At 41.3% G+C, this 22,651-nt stretch overlaps 1 protein-coding gene across 3 annotated transcripts in view; it reads left to right on the forward strand.

The window, feature by feature from the left end:
- The first annotated feature begins 1,913 nt into the window (after positions 1-1,913).
- Positions 1,914-22,651, forward strand: part of FRMPD4 (FERM and PDZ domain containing 4) — a 531,872-nt gene continuing 511,134 nt past the window's right edge. Inside the window, exon 1 of one of the 3 annotated variants that reach the window (XM_027533896.1) lies at positions 1,914-2,274. In XM_027533896.1, coding sequence (XP_027389697.1) covers positions 2,243-2,274 — 32 coding nt within the window. In that variant the 5' untranslated portion in view covers positions 1,914-2,242. Of the gene's footprint in view, positions 2,275-3,002; positions 3,500-22,651 lie in introns of those variants that run through there. The other 2 variants (XM_027533898.1, XM_027533895.1) reach the window with 2 other exon arrangements.

The following is a 22,651-nucleotide window of genomic DNA, read 5'->3' on the forward strand; positions in this document are numbered from 1 at the left end:
TGGAGAGTCGGCATCTGCACCATTCATAACTGTAGCGCGCAAATTGGCAAAGATTGAAAACCCAAACAGCAAGCTGTTCCAGGTAGACCAGATGTCTTGAAGGGAGGCTGTCTCTCTACAAGTAAACATAATACCTATTTCCTGACATTGTCACTGTTGAATAACTAGCTATTTGGTATCTGGCATAATTCTTGATTAATAGGGTTATCTTTTTTTAAAGGGCATCCCAACTGTTCTGTTCTCAGAAGGGAGCACTTTTTCAAAACACATTCTCCCAAGGCATTGCTTTACTTCCCTCTCAAGAGCTGATCTTGTGCTGCCAGTTGTTGATTCTGAGATGAAGGAAGGTTCTGGTGGCTATTCTCTTGGGAAGAGGTAGACAGGGTGAAGGGGATTAATTAGTGAAGACTATGAGGGCCTTCATTGTTATTATTAGTAAGCCAAAGGAGGATGAAGGATGCTGGGTATGGAGGAGTGGTGTGAGATGAACAAACATCAGCAATGAGGTCAGAGAAGGAGCAGTTCCCATTGGGGATGCTTGGCCAGCGCTGGTTTCGCTGTGAATCTCATAAGCATAAAATTCATTCATTCAACAAGTATCTATTAAGGTTCTTCTACATCCAGGGAACTGTTCTAGGCATTTGGGATCCATCAGTAATGGGGGGGACCCACGAAAACAAAAAACAAAACCAAAAAAGATAACTGCCCTTGTGAAGGTTTTATTCCAGCAAGAGAATCAGACAAGAAGCAACAGACATAAAAATAAATTATATAATATACTAGTGGGTGATAAGTGCTATGGAAACAAGGAAGGAAAACAGTTAATGAGGCCTCAGAGTCTCAGGGCATGGAGGTCTTGCTGTTTTAAAGAGGTTTTCAGAGGTGGTTTTTTGGAAGGGATATTTGTGCAAAGACTTGACGAGGCAAAAGAGCTGCCCATGCAGATATCTGAGGGAAGAGCATTACAGGCCGAGGGAACAACCATTGCAAAGAGACAGAGGTGGGAGGGTACCTGCAGAGTTGAAGAACAATGCAAGGAGGCCAGTGTTGCTGGGGCCTAGTAAAGGTGAGGGGAGATGTGAAGTAATTAGATGATGTCAGAGAAATCAAGGTCCAGGCATCTAGGGCCTCACTGGTCATTGTAGGAGTGTGACTTCAGCTCAAAAAAGCATGGAGAGCTTTTGCAGAGTTTCGATCAGACAAGTAATCTTACCTGAAATTGAAAGTGTGAAAGTCGCTCAGTCCTGTCCAACTCTTTGAGACCCCATGGGCTGTACATTCCATGGAATTCTCCAGGCCAGAATACTGGAGTGGGGAGCCTTTCCCTTCTCCAGGGGATCTGCCCAACCCAGGGATTGAACCCAGCATTGCAGGCGGATTCTTTATCAGCTGAGCCACAAGGGAAGGCCAGCGTTTAAAACTCATCTGTCTAGTGCTGACAATTTATTGAGAATAGATTGTGGCATAAAAAGAAAAGATTTCTCTTTTTTAAACATGTTGCCTACTTATATGACAGGGTTGCTATGAGACTCAAATGCAAAAGCGCTTTCAAAATTATAAAGCACAGTACAGACCCAAACTATAATTATTTTTACACAAACAAAAGAGGGTTCAAAAGCCAAGGTCCTTCTTGCCTCTTCTGATCATGAGTAGTAACCCGTTCATGAAATTAAACCAGTCTGTCTACAGGAAGCTAAAGGAAAATGGATTCTATTTATTTTAAAAACAATGTAATTTTGTGCCTGAGTCTTGAGTCATTCAGATCTTTCAGATTGGTACTGATTTTATGTTTAATTTTTGAAAGAAATGCCTTTAAAAAAAAAAAAAAGTGGAAGCACTAGGTTTGAATACTGAAGACTTTAAATGCAGCGACAGACCAGGATAGGAGCAGAAGTCTGGGAACTTTAAACCTATTTCCTTTTCTCTAATCCTGTTGGAGAGCTAGAAGTGAGCTGGCCAGATCCTCCAACATTTCGGGGGTGGCATCTTTTCCTCGCGGTGGCCCTGTCATCAGGTGAACGCTTCTGGGTGGGAGAACACACTTTGTGCAGCCATCTGACCTTCACAGAGTCTGGGGAGAAATTTTTAAAGGATTTTGGAGAAGAGGCCTTGAGTCTCGAAGATAAAGAACAAGAAAAAGGGGGCCCGAGGAAGCCTGAGCCTCGGGGGAGATAAAACTGAGTTAATGAAGAGGGGTGATTATCCCAGATAATTATGTAAAAGAGAAGGCTAGGAGTTCTAAATGGCTGCAACTTGGAGTTTACTCTGCCTAAGGTATGTGTTTATGTTTTTGTGTTTTGGTTTTCATGTTTGGAGTACGGTTTTTTTCCTTCTTCACCCACCGCTCAATTTGAGAAAGCGGCTGCTCCGCCTGCCAGACCCCCATTCTCCTCCCTTCTCTTCCTTTAGATTTCGAAACCCCATTCCTATTAGTCTCCACGCCCGCTGGCTCCTGGGACCCTCATCTCTCGGCCCCTCTAGAAAGAAGCAGCTCTGTGTATCAACCTCCCCCTCCCCCGCCGATGCCTCTCGTTCTTATTTTCTTATTTCTCCGACTCCCTCCCGGTGCTGCTGTCCAAAGACACACCTTCCCAGCCAACCCAGCTGTCACGTCTCGCTCCAGCGGTTCGGGGAAGCGGTGGGAACTCTGCGCTCTCCAAATCAGCCCGCCTCACCGGGCATCTCCCTCCCCTTCCCCTAGAATAACGACCCAGCCTCGACCATCCCTGCTCCTTTCCGACCGCTAGTTTTGTTTATGGAACCCGCCGAGGCTTTGGGCAATCTGCGGTGGCCCGGCTCTCGCTAGGTTTGGGGAGGGAGGGGGCAGCGTTCACGGCCCCCCGGTGTGTCCGAGACTGTTAGATCAGATCTTTCGGATCCGGAGGCAGAGGCAGCGGTGACAGGAGAGCCCCACCACCACCACCACCACCACCACCACCACCCGCGGGTTGGGGGTGGGGAGAGGAAAAGGGACTGGGCTCGGGGAAGGAGGCAGGCAGGCAGCTGCAGTGCCGGGAGGGGTGCGCGCGCGTGTGCCGGGCTCGCCCGCCGCCTCCCGGCTCAGTCTGCGCTCCTCGGCACGCGGGGCTGCCGGGGCCGGCGGGTCGGGGAGCAAGAGCAGCGCCCTCCCCGGGGGCGCCCGGCGGTTCCCGGGCCGCGTTCCCCACCCCCGCCCCTCGCACCCGGCCCGGCCCCCTCTCCATTGAGTTTTCCCGACACCGGCGCCCATCAATGGTCCTGCCCGGGGATGCACACGCAGCCTGCGGCCGGAGGGGGGTAGCAGCCGCCGCTTCCAGGTGCGGGCTCTCCCGGGTCGTCGCCGCCACCCGTCGTCGCCGCCACTCGAGCCCCGGGGCGCGCTGAGGTCCTGGCCGGCCATGGGGCTGCCGCGGCTGCCGCTGCTGCTGGCGTGACAAGGGGCGACGGAGCCACCGCGCTCGGGGTCCCCGGCTGCCTGCATGGATGTCTTCAGCTTTGTGAAGATTGCAAAGCTCTCGAGGTAGGGGCCGCGCCGGTTCACGTGCACCCAGGGCCCCCGCCGTGGGCAACTTGGTGCTTTATTTTGCGGGAGCCTCGGGGAGAAGCAAAAGCCGAGAGAGCAGCTGAGCTTAAGCTAGGACGGAAGCGAGGTGGCCAGGGGCTGCCGCGTTCAACTTCTCTCTCACTGGCTGGTGGGGCTTGTGGAGCCACGACTGTAGACCACACACACACACACACACACACACACACACACACACATACACACACATACACATACACATGCCCTCACGCACAGAGCAATCTTCACGACAGTTTGTTTTCCCTAAGAAAAGCCCCAGTGGTGTTTGGGGTCAATTGAGGGCTAAGAGAAGATGGTTGTAATCGCGCCTGCTAGGGAAAACCAGAAGTGCTTAGAGCTTGGGTTCCTGCCTTCTAAGCAGCAGTGACCAAAAGTGACCCCCTGCCCCCCACCCCAAAACTGGACCTCCACACCTCTGAAAAGTGAGCTCGAAGGTGGACCCAGGTAACCTGTCAGGTGTTCCCAGCAGTGACCTAGATGCTGAAGCCATGGAGACAGAAGAGAAAGACCTTTAGCTCTTCTTTGCGCAACTGTGTAGTTCTAAGCCTGGAGAGATTTAGAAATTTGCTTCCAAGTGGCCATGTTGTTGAAACGGAAGAAAAATCATCAATTCAGGCAGATTTCTCAGGCCGTGCTGATAGAGGAGGAACGTTCCCACTTTTTGGCTACCTAGGTTTTATCGGTCAGAGCATTCCTCCTAGGTCTCCTGCCCTGCTTACGCTTCCTTCCGGAGACTTCAGCAAGCCCAGGAAGTGGCATTCACTGGAAGAGCCCAGTGTGAGAAGACTTAGAAGACTGTGCCCCACCTCTACTGCCCAGGTCTCTGGAAGTACTGGCCTGAGCTCTTGATAGCAGTTACTACCCCTATCTTAGGAGGGAGACATCAGAGGTCTTTAGGACCTGCTTTATACTCCCTTGGAATCCTGAGAGAATAATTCGTTGTCAGGGTGAGAAGTGTCGATTGCATCAGGCAAAAGTGAGTAATGTCAAGTAGTCAGAAATGTGTATTGACTTTGTTTTGACAGAAATGTATGTTGACTTTGCTTTGCTAAAGTATGTTTGGGTCATTTCAGAAACATTCAGTTTGGATGTTACCTTTCAGATGTGCCTCTCTCCAACATCCACCGGTCTTTATTTGTTCTTCTTGCCCATCTCCACCTTCCTTCTCTATTCACATTGGGTGGGTCTTAATGTGCCTAGCAGATTTCCCAGGGAGAGGCTCCAGTGTAACTTAGTCTGGGTAGACTTGGGGTATACAGCTGATGGGTAAGTTGAGTGGTGGATGATTGTACTGTGGCAGATTGTTTGATTTCATACCGATGTCATCAAAGGCCGTGGCTTCACACTTCTATTCTATTAACTTCCTGCATGCTGCTGCCTGTGGCTAGATTATAAACAGCTGTCAAATCATGAACCATGGACAGGAAAGGGTTGTGAGCAAGGGTTTAGCAGTTGCCTGGTGCCATCTGTGATGGACAGAGAGATGCCCAAGGGAAAGTGAGGTTCAACGGATAATATAGTTCAAAGTAACCAAGATAGCCATCGATTGCCTCAAATGCTAAAAACGTTAAGATTAATGAAACATCTAGAGCCTAGATTTTGTCCTTAAACTTCAGAGCTTGGGGGAAAACAGTGCTGTGTATCAGTGAAAAGATGTTTTATGCTCTTTTACTCAATTCTAGGATGCCTTCATGATATTCACAAATCTGAGCTTTTGCAAAACCCAAGCCAGGCTGTGGGGGATTAGTATCTTATTTTAAAGAGAGGTTAAAATTTAGTAAATGAGTGTGAATTTCACTTTCTATCCTTAACGTGATCCAAATAGAGTGTTTATTCTAAAGAGAGAAGCTGCACATGTTCTGAGCTTATGTGCCGATTAAGAAATCTCCCATCCATAAGAATTCTTCTTGTTTCTCAGTGTGAGCTCAACGATGGTCCCCAAGCTGAAATAGAAATACCTTTAGAGGGTCATCAGCATGTGGAAACACATGTTTGCAGCTGCTTGTTTCTGCCCTTGAAGGAATAAAGTCTTGTGTGTGTGTTTTAAACACCGTTACAGAAATCAAGTTCTTTTCTCAAAGGTGAAGTATAAAAGTGCTTACACTGCAGGATTTTCCTGATTTTGGAGTGGATAATCTTCCTAAAGGATTTAGCTTTGATCAGTGTGGTTACTTGAGTGCTTAAAATTCTCCTGGTTTAGAGATCAACACACAGTTACCCCAGGCCTTAGCCTTTCCTTTGGTTCCTAAGTGAGTTGAACTTGAGTTTCTAAATGTTCATTCAGGAAGTATTTGCTGTCTGATATTTGCTAACTGTCCCACCAGTGAGTAAAGAAAGTAGCAGTTACAGAGAATTCCAAGAGAATATTAATCCACACTGGAATTAATAAACAACGTGATTTGACTTTTCAAACTACCTACATTTAACCACTTGTTCCCAGAATCTATACTCTCTTAATCATGTGAAAAGTCAGAATACAAATTACCCCTTAAGAATCCAGTTACATCCTATGGTCATCATTAAAAAAGAAGAAAACAAAAACCTGCCAAGTATTGGACTAGCTAGCAAGTTGGGACCCTTTACATCATCTTTCTGCGTAGTGACCCTTGATTGCATCCATTGTGGGTGGCACAATGTGTCATGGTTCTATCTGGAGATGTTTTTTCCTTGTTCTTCTAATTTTCTGGTTATTAAACTGCTTGATAGTTTACATGCAATTTTACTTCACTGTTTCCTTGGTAACAGTTATATATCATTTTCCATCTTTGTAGATGAGAACATTACAGATGATTGCCTTATAAACCAGTAATAGTATAAAAATAGGCATATATTTTTTATTGTTACTGTTCTTTGTATCAGCTGTTTCATGTGTAAAGCAGATGCACTCTTTGAAATGTTTATAGAAGAATGTAGTTCAGTAGAAAAACATATGATTATGCCCCCTTTGCCTGAGGGAAGTAATTTGAAACCCAGAACTCATAGGGGTGTTATTAAACTGAGCCACGAGTTCATGAATTGAAAAAAAAAAATGAAGATTTCTTTTCTTTAAGCAAAATGGAACACTTTGAGATAATTATTTGGTCCCAGTTATTAATGTGAATGTTCTTTCTTACAGTGTTAGGTAAATTTGAGGGCTGCTTTATTTTACATTTTCTTGTAGTTTCACAAGTTATTTTGTGGTATATAGCAGTGACAAATAATGTGTGCTAATTTTGTTCGAAGCATACATTTGAGTAAGAATAATATATATATATATATATATATATATATATATATATATATATAAAATTTCCTCACATTTTATGTAAAACCTTTTTAAAGACTACTAAACTTCTATTCTTTACCTTTCCCTTGTTCAGAATTAAATATTTCCTAGGGGAAAAGGGCAGCTAAAGAAGCAATGCAAAGGTCAGATTTTTCCCATCTCCCTTTTTACCCAAGTAATTGCGTTAATGTTACTGATAATAGTGACTCTGGAGGCTAGCAACGAAAAACTCGCAAAGACTCTGGATTTGAATTTTATTAAAAATGCTACTTGCTCATCGTCTGAGTCCTTTCTGAGTTCTGCTGATTTTCGTGGCTGTCATGAGGTGAAATGATGAACAGTTTCATAACAGAACTAGATTCCTGTTTTAGGAATATTTAACTCTAGTTTCCCAGAGCTTGCTAGTTTGCAGCTGTGAAAGTCTAGTCGTTAGCTGTTCTGGGAAAAGAAGTCTAGTTCAGGCTATGTATATTTCAGGCATCTCTCTCTCTCTCTCTCTCTCTCTCTCTCTTTGGGGCAAGTGAATTTACCTTCTTGCTATCAGAATTTGATGTAGATTGTCAGATGAAGTGAAACTTACTTGTTTAAAAGCATGACCTGGAAATTCTTACTTTCTGCTTATGAACCTTCCAGCTGTTCATTTTCTCTCTCTTACTGAAGTATAGTTGACTTACAATGTTTTATTAGTTACAGGTGTACAGCATAGTGATTCAGTATTTTTACAGCTTGTACTCCATTAAAAGTTATTACAAGCTAATTCCCTGGGCTGTACAATATATCTTTGTTGCTTATCTATTGTGTACATATTATTAAATAGTTTGTATCTCTTAGTCCCATAACCCTATCTTGTCCCTCCTCCCTTCACTGTCTCCACTGTTAACCACTAGTTTTTTTCTGTATTTGTGGATCTTTCTGTTTTGCTTTGTACATTCTTTTGGGTTTTTTTTTTTTTTAGATTCCACATATAATGATATCATATTTGTCTATGTCTGACTTAGCATAATATTCTCTAGGTCCATGAACTTTGCTGCAAATGACAAAATTTCATTCTTTTTATGGCTGAATAATATTCCATTATACCACATCTTCTTTAACTATCTATGCGTATGGTGATAGACACCTGGGTTGCTTCCATATGTTAACTACTGAAAATAGTGCTGCTATGAACTTTGGGATGCTGGTATCTTTTTGAATTAGTGTTATCAGGTTTTTTCTAGATATATATCCAACAGTATAATTCCTGGATCATATGGTAGTTCTCTTTTTACATTTTTATGGAATCTCCATAGTTTTCCATAGTGACTGCACCAATTTACATTCCCACCAACAATGAAGGATTCCCTTTTCTCCTTATCGTTGCTAACATTTGTTGTATGTAGACTTTTTGATGATGGCCATTATGACAGGTATGGGGTGATATCTTATTGTTGTTTTGATTTGCATTTCTCTAATGATTACATATACACTCAGTTCAACTTTATTGCTTTATTATTCCATTTGGAGTTTGCATGGATGTTTTACTATGAGAGAATATCCATTATTGGTGAACTAGAAAATTTATCTTTAAGGAATGAACTTAAAACCACTAATTTCATACTTGGCTCCTTGAGAAAACTTGGCAGCATTTTTCTAGTTTGTTGAGAAATACAGTCCTTAAATCTACCACTCTTATCATCAAATGATCTTGAACTTTGAAAGCTAATCAAAGCAAGGAAAGGAAATTAATACATTAAACCATGGGTTAGTAAACTGACCTGTGGGCCAAATCTGGTTTGCTGACTGTTTTCACATAACCTGTGAGCTAAGAACAGTGACAGACTTTATTTTCTTGGGCTCCAAAATCACTGCAGCTGGTGACTACAGCCATGAAATTAAAAGACGCTTGCTCCTTGGAAGAAAAACTATGACAAACCTAGACAGCATATTAAAAAGCAGAGACTTTACTTTGCTGACAAAGGTCTGTCTGGTCAAAGCTATGGTTTTTACAGTAGGCAGGTATGGATGTGAGAGTTGGACCATAAAGAAAGCTGAGCACTGAAGAGTTGATGCTTTTGAACTGTGGTGTTGGAGAGGACTCTTGAGAGTCCCTTGGACTGCAAGGAGATCCAAGCAGTCAACCCTAAAGGAAATCAATACTGAATATTCACTGGAAGGACTGATGGAAGCTGAAACTCCAAAACTTTGGCCACCTGATGCAAAGACTGACTCATTGGAAAAGACCCTGGTGCTGGGAAAGATTGAAGGTGGGAGGAGAAGGGGATGACAGAGGATTAGGTGGTTGGATGGCATCACTGACTTGATGGACATGAGTTTGCACAAGCTCTGGGAGTTGGTGATGGACGGGGGTGCCTGGAGCGCTGCAGCCCATATGGTCACAAAGAGTTGGACACGACTGAGCGACTGAACTGAACTGAAGAATTGTTTTTAAATTTTTAAATGGTTTAAAAAATCAAAATAATATGGAATTAAAATGTTAGTGTCCATAAATAAAGTTTTATTGGAACACAGCTCTGCTCCTGCATCTGCTGATTGTCTATGCCTACATTTGCTATACAACGGCAAAGTTGAATAGATGCTCCAAGGCCCTTATGGCCAGCAAAGCCTGAAATATTTCCTGTCTGCCTCTTTCCAGAAACAGCTGACTGACTCCTGGGCAAAACAATGCCTTTTCCTATGTTCTCTTGGTTACATTATCAGCACGTGTATGTGGGCACAAGCATAACCAAATACACAGTGTCAAAGATCAACAGAGCCAGACACTAGTTAAAATTGTATGGACAGATTTTAATTAGTAATATTCTATTGCAGTGGGGAAGAGAGACTGCTGTGAACACAACTACAGCTTCCAGTTGTACAGAGGTGACTGGGCATTTTAAAGGGAGAATGAGGCAAGAGGGAGGGAGGGAGCTGGGGGTCAGTACAGGCAGGAAAGTGAAATATTAGAAAAAGCAAGAAGAGGGTTGGTCCATGTGAAACCCATCTGGCTTTGTCAGCTGGCTCTTATCAAAGTTAAGACTCCTGCCCTCCTACAGTGGCTGAGAGACAGAGGCCCCATCTTCAGATCTGGGCTGGAACAAGCAGTCAATTAATTCATTTGCAGCCTTAAATTTTCTCAGACAAGCACTTTAAATGGAGGTGAAGTCATCCTAAGGCTGTACCCTTGAGTTTTTAGAGTTTTTAGAAACTGAGGAAGTGTTTGTTCAGTTCTTTCTGGGCCGAGGTTGAAACCTAGTCAAGGGAGGGCTCAGAGGAGCCTGGCTAGAGTTTGGTTAAGGAGAGAAGCTTTGTCAACACATGTTCAATTTAGTATATTAAATACACGCATTCACCAGTACACATTCACAGTTAATGTAGACCTTGCCTTTATTGAAACTTCTGATCTTATTTACTTAACTGTAGGGACACTGAGCATCAAAAGTGCACATAACTGCCCTCGTGGTATTTGCTGCACTGGCGACAATTTTGCATGCTTATTCTTTGGTCACTGAGTTGGCCCACTTTCTGGACTGGAGAGATATGTGTTAGAGTGATACTTGCCTTCCATAAAGCTTTCAACTTCTAGTTTAACATGGATGGAAAAAGAATGGGCCAACAGTACTTGTATAGCCTCAACTGACGTGTGTGGAGAACTGATAAGTCCACAGGAGAGGGCCTGGTATTTCCTTACAGTATACTTGAGCCACCTGGTCCTAATGGCTGATGACCTTCATTAATCTTTTTCCACATGGAAAGAAAACTAGATAAGTGCATTTAGTTGTAGACAGAGAACTGGAGGTAGGCTGTATTAATTTGCAGTTGAGTTCACCTCAACTTTCTTGTGATTTGATTGAGAGCATCATAATGAAAAACCAGACTGCCTTTAGTTCTTTTTTTGTTTTTAAATTTTTTCTATTCTGTTATGGTTTATTATAGAATACTGAATACAGTTCCCTGTGCTATATAGTAGGACCTTGTTGTTTATGCATTCTATATAAAATATTAATAGTTGGCATCTGCTAACCCCAACCTCCGGAAAATGCAATGGCACCCCACTCCAGTACTCTTGCCTGGAAAATCCCACGGACGGAGGAGCCTGGTAGGCTGCAGTCCATGGGGTCGCTAAGAGTCGGACACGACTGAGCAACTTCCCTTTCACTTTTCACTTTCACGCATTGGAGAAGGCAATGGCAACCTACTCCGGTGTTCTTGCCTGGAGAATCCCAGGGACGGCAGAGCCTGGTGGGCTGCCGTCTATGGGGTCGCACAGAGTCGGACACTACTGTAGTGACTTAGCAGCAGCAGCAGCAGCAACCCCAACCTCCCATTCCATCCCTGCCCACCTCCTCCTGAAAAAATGCCGTTTGCACCTACATGGATGGAACTAGAGATTATTATACTAAGTGAAGTAAGTCAGAAACAGAAAGATGAATATTATATGATGTTACTTATATGCCTTTAGTTCTTCATGGCAAAGACATATCAAACATATGTAGCCTTGCTTCTGAGCAATTTAGGTCATTATGTACTTCAGCTGTGGAAAGTATCTTGAAGAACTCTAAGCCTTAGTTTTAGATAACCAAGTTACCATTCCCATTTTTTCCTGACAAAGAGATAAGAAAGTTTCATCCTGCCCTTTTCTTTTAGAAATGTATTTTCAAGTATGGTTACAGCATTTGGCATATGATGACTACTCTATACTAGATAATAAGTGAATAAAGTCATGTACAAACCCACTCTAATACTTCTTAACAAATGAGTTATCGTAATTTGTTGAGCTGAACAGTGATCAGGATCAGTAACTCAGGAATGGAAAGGAGTGTGCAAGTCTCTTGGACTGGTCTCAGAGAATAAACTTTTATTTTTGTTTTGACATTTGAAGTGGTTTTCTATGATTAATGGTTTAAAAGTCATCGACTTGAACTTCTAAGAATGCTGTGTTTTACCCTATAAGCTCAATGAGCAAAATTAGTATTATGCTAAAATGAGTTTTTATAGGTGTCAGTAAGTTTTTATTTTAAGAAGGCCTTTTTGAATGATAGAAAAATACTATTATTTTTATGAAAGAAATGTGCCTCAAGTTCGAAAAGGGAAAGCAATTTCCCTACACTTCCTGTTTGCTTTAGAGGTTTAATGTTTATTTTGGTTGTTTCCTTATGTTTCAAAGATTGTGTGAGATTTGCTTAACTGAAAATGAGAACATGATAATTATCTCACAAAGATGAGCTTTAAAGAACACAATAGTCCAAAATTTACCAAATAAATGTTAAAATTCACCCATTGAATGTAGGAAGGAGTGTCTTTATATATTTAACTGGCAGGATTATTTAGCTGGTGGAAGATTGCTATGGTGGAGAGCATGAAGCCATTTGACCAATTCTAGACTGTTCTACATTGGCTCATACATCTAACCATGGTGATTTTGCAATGGCCGTCTAACTGGAGTTGAGAGTGCTTGTCTCTTATAAAAATCACAGTCCAGGTCACCAGTCTTGATGCCAGGGCACAGGCAGGGGGAGTCTCAGGGACACAGCGAGTGAAGTCTGGGATTAGTTTTGTCACAAACCCCTCACGTGCCTGCCTGCATTGTGGCCCAGGGCACGGATTAGCACTCTCTAGCCCACCTGATATGTTTACTTCTATTTTCATTTACTTATCTCCTGCCAGTTTTTGTGAATAAAGTTTTATTGGAACACAGCCACGCTCATTTGCTTCTGTGTTTGTGGCTACTTGTGGCAAAGTTGAATAGTTATGACAGAGATCATGTGGCTTACAAGACCTGCAATATTTACTCTGTGCCCTTGACAGGAACACTTCACTGCTCTTCCTTGAGCTCTGTGCCCAGGACTCAAATTCTGCCCTGGGACTAGAGCCTTGTCTGCCTGCTTTGCTAGGAGAGGGAAAGGAAGCTGTGACTGGGGGGACACCCCGCACCCAGCCAGCCCTGGCAGCCCCCTCTGGGGTCTTTAGCTGTTAACACTTACTGTACCACTTGGAGGTGAATTTAGAAGCTTTCTAAAGTGCGAATGTGATCGTCTCTATCTGTCTGTCTCCTTGCTCCTTAATGTCCCCGAGGGAGAATCCACATTCTTTATCTCTGCCCTGTGGGGGCGGGCCCCTGTTTGCTTTGTTTCCTTTGGGTATCTTATTTTTGGAAACTTTTATTTCTCCCTAGCCTTAATTAATTAACTTCGTATTCAATCCCCAAACACACAGGTGGACACACAAACAAACACACACACATCCTCCCTACCTCTAACTGTGCTAAACTGTTTTAGAAGTCCTAAATTGTGTCACACCTTTGAGCCTTTAAATATACTCTTCATTTTGTCTGGAACAATCTTTACCTTGCCCCCCTTTCACCTAGAAAAGGACCATTTGGTTTTTTATCTTTCAGTTTCTAATCTATGCTTATTCCATGTAGCCTTTCTAACTCCCCATCCTGGGTTAAATGGCTTGGCGAGCATCTTTTGTTAGTTAAGATAATCTAATTGTTTTATCAGGTTAACCCTCAATTTGAGAATAAGTGGTTTATTCTTACTTGGAGCCCCTAACAGGCCTTCCTGCTGCACTGAAGGAGCTCTGCTCTACACGCTCACTCAGAGCACCCAGAAGCTGGAGGCTGTCTCCTCCTCAGTATGCGATTCAAGGTTGCCCTGCCCACCAAGGTTCAGCGACAGATGATGGGAGAGAAAAGGGGGAAGACTGGATGGGAGGTTTTGAAGGGCAATGCCTGGAATTGAAGTACATCCTTCTACCCACACTCCATTAACCTCAACCCTAGCCATATCTAAATGCGAGAGTGGCTGGGAAATTTAGTCCAGCTGTGTACGCAGTCTCTGCTGGGCATCACGTGCCCTACTTTTATCATAACATTTATTCATTCACTATGTGGTAGATTGTACTTTTGTTCCCAATTCTTAAACCTTCACTGAATTCAAGCCTTTTCTGTGTGAAATTACAGTTCCTCCTCTTAGAGTGTCCTTCCCTGACCCACTGCTGTTGGACTTGTAACTTGCTTTGTCCTGGGGAACACAGGCAGGGGTCAGAGCATCAATTTTGGTAGATGGCCTTAAGAAGCCGTGTTCATTTCTTTTTCGCTTATAACATTACTGTATGAAGAACTGTCTGGGTTGGTCTGCTAGTTCCAGAAGCTAGATTCATGGCACAGCATCATCCTGTTAACCTATGAGCATGAAAACAGGCACTTATTGTTGGCTGACACTGAGTTTTGGGGAGGTTTGTTATGCAGTGTTACCATGGCAGTAGTTGACTGTCACGTATGATATTACAATTCAGTCCAATTTGGCACTGTGTCTCTTTTATGAGCTCTTTGAGGGCAAGCCTCCTGAAGAGGGCTGTTTGTTTGTTTGTTTGTTTGTTTTTTAAAGAGAACTTTTATTAAACTTCTTGGTTCAGAGTAGATAATGAGTAAATATTTGGTGAATTATGAATGAATCAGAGTGAAAGCATGCTGTATTCCACGTGAGGTCAAGTATCAATTTTCCTAGATATACCTGCTTCTGTACTTCATTCAGCAGATAAGATTGCTCCTAACTTTTAGGATCTGATGCCAGAGCTCATTTTTTGTGCCTGTTGGACCCTTGGCAGTGAAGCCCACTGCCTAACCCTACAGGTTGAGACCCAGCTCTACATCTGGACCCAGATCCTCACAGTCTCACTTTGTTTTCTCTCCTTTCTTCTAGTCCTGAATATCCTAGTCTTCTCTGATTATACACATTGTTTCTCTACTGCCAGGAGAGAATTGTACACAATGCTTGTTATCATATTTAATGATTTGATATTGAGAGCTTTAGGTACTTTAATGTGAGAGTAAAGAACCCATGACAAGGACCTACTATAGAGTACAGAGAACTATATTCAGTATTTTGTAATAAGCTGTAAGGGAAAGGAATCTGAAAAAGAATATATGTGTATAAAACTGAATCACTGTGCTGTATACTTGAAACTAACAGGATATTGTAAATCAACTATACTCCAATAAAAAACAAACAAACCCATGATCAGGGTATCTTGCATACAGTATATTGGGAAAAGGAAATAAAGTACTAGAAATTGAAATTGTCACTGTACTAAAGGAAAGATATTATCTTGTTAAAGTGCACATATTTGACCGAGGGTTAGTTTTTATGTTGCACTTTTAAAATATCGCACTGAATGAGAAAATTTTAAGAAATAGGTCTATGAGAACTTGGCTTAAAAGTTAACATAAAATGCAGTGTGGCCAGGGGGGAAAAAGAACAAGGAACTTCTTTATATGTAGTAATATAAAAAGATCTCTGAAAAAAAAAGATCTCTGAATATATTTATTGTTAAGTGCTAACAGTAAGGGAAAAACTTGTATTAAAAAGGAAGGAGGATTTAATACACATATTTGTTATGTTTGCATAAAAATGACTAGAACAATACACAAAAAGCTAACAACAGTGTTTAACTCTGTAAAGTGTGGGTACAGGGGATTATGTGTGAGACAGACTGGGTAGATAGGAGACGTGGGTGGATCCCCATGTCTCCATCCACACTTTACATTTTTATTGTCTTTTGATTTTTTGAACCCTAGGATTATATCAACTATTAACAAAGAAATTTGAATTTCAAAAAAGTGAGGATACCCATATAAATCCAAGAGTCCAATAATAGCATCAGAATTTTAACATGATTTTTCTGATTGTAAAAGTAAGATAACTTTATTGTAAAAAGCTTTGAGAATATAGACTGTATAAGGGAAAAAATATATATAAATATTTGACATTCCACCAGCGAGATATAATCACTGTTATCTTTCTATTTTCTTTAACCTTTCCATTTATTTTACATAGTTATTATAATATCCTATATACACAATTCTATCTTTAAATTAAAAAAAAAATGTATTCTTGTATCATGAAATTTTTTTACACATATGAAATAAACAGCTATATATACCACAGTTTACTGAATGACTTCCTATTTAATTAACATTTAGATCCTTTCCAGTGTTTTGCTTTGAATAATAATGTGATGAATATCTTTACAGTGAAGTCTTTGGATTTCATGAGCATATTTTTTATGACATTAATAATAGCATACTGAGTATTTCAAAACTCATAAAAGTCAGAAGGTAGTTTGAGATGCCATTAAAATGGTATTTAAATTTTATGCTAAAATTGTGGACATTCTGGTTTCTCAAAGGTATTAAAGTTGACAAGGAGCATTTGTCACAGAAGTTAACCTAGTGACAAGACTTGAGGCATTTGGGAATGGAAGACTTGCATAATGGTGGCAGAAACTTCAGGTGGATTTTTAGCAAGCAGATCTTTGTTTCTTCACATTTGTAAAATGGGGAAATTATGCAATATTCCCTCTAAATTTAATTTGTTTCTAAACTTCTATCATTTTATTGATAGTGGTTCAGATGGTAAAGAACCTGCCTGTAATGCAGGAGACCCAGGTTCATTCCCTGGGTCAGGAAGATCCCCTGGAGAAGAGAATAGCAACCCACTCCAGTGTTCTTGCCTGGAGAACTCCGTGGACAGAGGAGCCTGGAGAACTACAGTCTATGGGGTCGCAAAGAGTCAGACATGACAGAGCGACTAACACACACACATAGAATAAGCAAATTCTGAGAAATGCACCTATAAGAACATAGATTAAGATAGCGTGAAACACAGCTATAAAAAGTAAAGAAAAGGGAAACACTCTATGCAGTAGTATAGAACCATTTCCAAATGTACTTATTAAGTGAACATAGACAATTATACAACGGTACAATTTTATTTATGTTTAAAAATACTGAAAGGACACATAAGACGTTAATAAAAGTGTTATTAGATTGGGGGAATCTAGGGGGAGAAGGAAGTTTACTTAGAAAAAAACAACAAAATTTAGGTAAATATGATCTCCCAAAATGTGACAAAATGTTGAAAAATCTGCCTTGGATGAAAGTTTAAATCGCTGACTCAGTTTTAACCTATACATAGTTTTCTCTATTTAGGATGAATGAAGCACAAGAGATGGTCTACTACATTAAGGGTATATGTCATAGAGATGTAATATAAATTTCAGATCTATAAAAATTTAGTAGTAATTTTTATTTTATATGTGTGTGTGTGTGTATATATATATATATATAAATTTGGGGGGGTGCTGCACTGCAAGGCTTGCAGGATCTTAGTTTCCTGACCAGTGATTGAACTCTGGCCCTTGGCAATGAAAGCATGGAGTCCTAACCGCTGACTACCAGGTAGATTTTTTTTTAGCAAATTAAGATGAAACTGGAAAAATCATATGATTATGAAAATGATCTCCTACTTTTTGTATAGAATTGAGTACTCTGAAGCAAAGTTCCATCAGTTTTTATATCTGGATAACTCTTTCTCTGATAGGAATATAAAATGAAAAAGTATGTTTTCTTTTGTTCCCCACCACCCAACAAAGAGTATGTATAAGTTTTTTAAACTTAATTACATTTTGCCTTCCCAGGTGGCTCAGTGGTAAGGAATCTGCCTGCTAATACAGGAGACATGGGAGACACAGGTTTGATCCCTGGGTTGGGGAGATCCCCTGGAGAAGGAAATGGCAACCCACTCCAGTATTCTTGTCTGGAGAATCCCATGGCTAGAGAAGCCTTGAGGGTTACAGTCCATGGGGTCACAAAGAGCAGGATATGACTGAGCACACACACCACCACATTTTGACAGCAGTCTTAAAAATTGTATCCTCTGACAATCTTCTGTTCACCAAAGAGGACAACTTGGTGTTTTTTGGAGAACCATGTTCTGGGGATATATTGATGGATGTTTCCATTAGGACCGTAATTTGATTATGATGCCATTAGTTCATAATTTGGCTTTCCGGTTGAGATCATGTTGACAGGCTGAAGAATAGAGTGCTATTTAACTAAGTTGATGAAACACACGTAGGAGGCAATAAAGTGCCTGGTTCGTCTCTACTGGTTAATCCTTTCGTTTATCTCATTCTGGTAATGATGTGGTCATGTATAACTCCATAAACTTACATTTCTCTGGAATATAGTGGTGTGTTTAATCAAAGAGTCTGGCTATTATAGGCATATGTGTTAACGTTTTAAAAAGATCATCTGAATGCAAGAAGAAACATACATAAAACTGTACACGGGCATAACTCAGTTTTAATGCTGACCTAGAAGTCATTTCATATTTTTTCCTGTGTCCTAGGTCAGGGATCAGGGGTTGGCAAACGACAGCCCGTGGGCCAGATCCTACCTGTTGTGGGCCTATATTTGTGTAAAATTAAGAATGGTTTTCACATTTTTAAATGGTTTTCCCATATCAAAAGAAGAACAGTATTTAATGACGTGAAAATTATATGAAATTCAAATTTGTGTCTGAAAATAAAGTTGTATTGGCACACAGCCACACCCATTATGTGTCGCCTGTGGCTGCTTTGTCCATACAATGTGAGAGTTGAGTGCTGCAGAGACCAGATGACTCACAAGGCTGAAACCATGTGCCCCTCTACAGAAAGTTTGCTGATCCTTGTCCTGTGTCATCAAACATCATTAAAAGTAGTTCTTGATGGGAAGAAAATCACAAATGAATGTGCAGATACAGAATTTTTTTTTTTTTGGCCGCAGTGTGGAGCATGTGGGATCTTAATTCCCCAACCAGGGATCAAACCCACTCCCTCGGCAGTGAAAGCGAGGAGTCCTAACCACTGGACCATCAGGGAATTCTCTGTGGATACAGATTTGGGTTTATAAATATTTTTATCTTTCTGGGCTTTGGGGGAAATTCTGCATAAAGGAGAATTTAGATAATATCACTTTGCACTTACAGATGATTCTCTGTATAAATGTTCCCACTGTGAACAGTCTTTTCTCTTCCCAAATAGATTTTAAACAACTTGAATAGGAATTGTGTTGTAAATGTTTATATCCTCCTGCCGTGCTTGCTTTCTTTCCCACAAAGAAGATGTAATACCCCCCACATGCTATGTAGTAAAGGATTCAAAGCAAAAGAGTGATAAACTCTTCCCCCTTTGTCCACTGAGTGCTTTGCTATGATGAGTGGATGCTTTGAAGGGAAGTGTAGAAACCACATTGGAAAAGTAGAATTGCTTTAGAAAATAGAAGAAACAGAAGCGAATGTGGACCACTCCCTCAGGCCAGCCCTAGCCCTATAAGGTTATCCTACTGTGTCTGCTTTCTTGGAAGTGGACATCAAAACTCCACTACGCTATGGGTAGTTCATTTAGGGCCACCTGTACTTAGTAGTTCATGGATGTGCTCAGTCTCTTCACTTGTGTCCAATTCATTGCAACGCTATGGACTGTAGCCACCAGGCTCCTCAGTCCATGGGATTCTTCAGGCAAGAATACTGAGTAAGTAGCCATTCCCTTTTCCAGGGGATCTTCCTGACTCAGGGATCGAACCCACATCTCTTGCATTGCAGGTGGATTCTTTACTGCTGAACCACAGGGAAAGCCCTTAGTAGTTCATATGTAACCTGAATAGGTTCTGTGTTTTACAGTTAAAAATGTCATCCTTTCTTATTATCTGTTTATTGGTCAAGATATTTTAGCTGCAAGTAAAAGAATACTTGAATAACTTTGGCTTAAACAATATATTTCTAGAGGGAGATAATTCCTAGGTTGGGCTTTCCTCAAGCTCTTTCCTTCTTTCTGCTTCACCAGTGTCATGCTTATTACCTCATGGTGTAAAGTGGTTGCTACAGCTCCAGGCATCATATCATAACATGACTGGGCTCAGAGAAAGGAAACAGCAAGTGCTGGGGCACTGTGAGGTGTTTTCCTTGTGTGGCTCTTTTTTTCTTTTTTTGAATCATGGAGGAACATCTTTTGCAGAAGCTGACTTTCTCCCTTTAGAATCTCCTTGACTAGAATGGATCACATGGCCACATCTAGCAAAGGGCAATGAGATGTTCATTTATGGCTCACCTTCCCAGAGAGCCTAATGCTCAGAATCAGGGTTCCAGTATCATGGAGAAAGAAGGGGAAAGATGTTGAAGAAGCAATCAACATATAGTTATTCTCTTGTATTTTCTCTTTTATTCAGAACTGTACTTGGAGAACAACAAAAAGGCTATTGTTTGCAGAATAAACACTTGAATTTTGGAGGTAGCTAACAAGTGTCAATGTAGACACTGTACTCATATGCCAGTAGAAATTAATGTATGACTCTTACTGCTTTATGATCAACGTGTATTTGTTAAGATACTGTCATCAGCATGTAATAGAAAACACAACTAACATAGCTTAAAGAGGAGGAGAATTTATTTTCTCACGTAAGAATTCAGAGATAGGGCCATTTTAGTGTTGGTTAACTGGATTCCTGGGCTCTCGGTTTTGTTGTTTTTTCTCATGTGCCATCTCAGCATGTAGACTGCACTTCTTATGGTTGCAAAGTGACTACAGTAGCTCCAGCTATGATATCTTTACACCAAAAAAGCTAAAGATGAAGGAGGGGCAGAATATGTTTCTGCAATGCCTCCCTTATTTGGGAGTGTGGAAAACTCTCCCTGAAACCTCATAGCAGAGTCCCTTGATCTTGCATTATCCAGAGTTATCATGATATCTCATGTCTTTCTTAAATCTGCTTGGTTTGGGGAATCGGCTTGGCTGGTTTAGACTTGTGGACATTGGCAAACCATGACTAGTGGACCAAATACAGCCTAGGATATGTTTTGTAAATAAAGTTTTATTAGAACACCCATGCCCATTCAAAAAATTTATGGTTGCTTTTGTACTGTAGTGACTGAGTTGAGTAGTTGCAACAGAAACTGTGTGGCCCACAAAGCTTAAAATATTTACCAAGTGGCCCTTTATAGAAAAAGTTTGCTGACCCCTGCTTCTCTAACCAGTGGTTTTCAACTGGCAGGCAACTGATGGGCAATGACCCTGAGTGTGCCAACTGTTTGTAGTGTTGGGTGCAGCGTTTCTATGGGCATACAGCAGGAAGGAACCAGTGATACATCCTAACATGAGCAAAACAGTTCTGTATAATGAAGAGCTGTCTCACTCAAAATAGCACTGGCTTCTATGAATTCAAAGTTAGTTTCTAGTGTGGGAGAGGACCTCAGCTCCCACTACCCCCATCCCACCCCCAGCCCTGCACAGAGCCATCTGATGCCTCTGCAAAACTGAGACACTGGGAGGAAAGAAGGAGAGGAAATAACTGTTGGTTAGGCCAGCTCTGGAGAATAGGGAGGATTTGCTAAATTGATCTCCAGAAAGGGATGGTTACATGGATACCTAGTAATTACCGACTGACTCATCAGCTGATGACAGTGGTTGCCCTCATGAGGAAGAGCTCATAGGGCCAGAGTTTTCTGTGAGTGGGGAGTGTGCTTCTCTGTGTTTCTTATATGACAGGATTTCAGTAAAATGATCTTTTCTTTCATGCTGTTCTGTAACGAACACATTATTTCCAACAAGAATGTATTAATCATATGATTGAAAGTAAGGTTATAAAGATAATTATAAACAATTAAGTAAATTGAAAGTAATTTTCCTTGGTATTTATGCTAAAACCAATTAATTTATTAGGCTCTTTTGTTTGGGTGTCACTGAAAAGAATTTTACAATCATGTATTTCTTATGCCTAAACATCTTCTTATTGATTGGATAAGGTGTAATGGTTCATAATAAAAATGTCTCAGCTAAACCTTTTTTGTATTATCTATAGCCATAATCACATTAAATGAAGATATGGGGATAGGCATGAAATATCCACTAAGTATTCCCAGGAGTGGGTAGGTGTGTGTGCATAGATGTTAAACAGATCTGATATTTGATGATTGCCTAGAGTATTGTACTACTCTGATTTTTTAAAACCAAAACCCACAGTAAGAAATTTTTCCATTGTTACCCAGTACACACATACACCATACACACATAGTCATAATTAAAACAAAAGTTTCACAAAGTAATACTGAGTTGGGTACAGTCTGATTCTGTTCTGTTTATCCTTTTTCATTTTTAATTTCTGCTGATTGCAACCCAGGGATTATTTTCATGACCCCCTGCCCTATATAAGTAGCAGCCCAGGTTTGAAAAATACCGGGGTTGTAGATGTGTGATTTTTCCACTTCTGGGACTCCTCCTCCTTCTTGGAACATCCCTTCTCTTCCTTTGGGAGCTTCTCTTTCCCCATGCCAGCCATAATATCCATGAGTGGCTGCTGATTTTCAGCCCTTGTGACCCAGACCGAGCCAATGAGAGCTCTCACCCAGAGCTTTTTGAACTGAGCTGGCAGGGAAGTACTTTGTTCTTCGATGAAGATGGGCTTTAAAAATGTAATCCCAAAACGTCCTGTAGCCATATGTGCCAGTCCCAGGGGACCTCTGGCTGAAAGTTTGAGTCAGCATCTAGTAAGAGGCTGGGAAAAAGGATTCTCATTGCATCTGAGCTCTGAATCCAGCCATGCCAGGAGCTAGTATACCTTGGTGGGTTTACTTATACAGGCCACAGTTTTGTTTTTTCTTAATCTAGTCTAAGATGGTTTCAGTCCTGAAAGGGCTGTAAGTAATACACATCAACCAATACAGAAATGGTGAACCCTGGAGATTGAGCCATGTACTGATTCCATGACAGGACCTGATGGGCAGAGAGTCTTCTTTTGCATCTGGAGTGGCATAAGCCTGTTGAACTCTACAGCTGTTGGTTGCCTCAGTGAGTCAAGAGGTGTGACTGCATTAGAATCTTGTAGGTTCTCCTGTATATGTATGTACATACGTATGTGCATGTGCTCGTGTGTGTAGATAGAGGGTGAGAGGGCAAAAATGAGGAGGAGGAGGGAGGAAAGGAGGGAGGGTAGGCAAGGAGAGATTTACTGGAAAAAAAAATTCATGTTC

This window comes from Bos indicus x Bos taurus, chromosome X, assembly GCF_003369695.1.
Source record: "Bos indicus x Bos taurus breed Angus x Brahman F1 hybrid chromosome X, Bos_hybrid_MaternalHap_v2.0, whole genome shotgun sequence".
Classification (NCBI taxonomy): domain Eukaryota; kingdom Metazoa; phylum Chordata; class Mammalia; order Artiodactyla; family Bovidae; genus Bos; species Bos indicus x Bos taurus.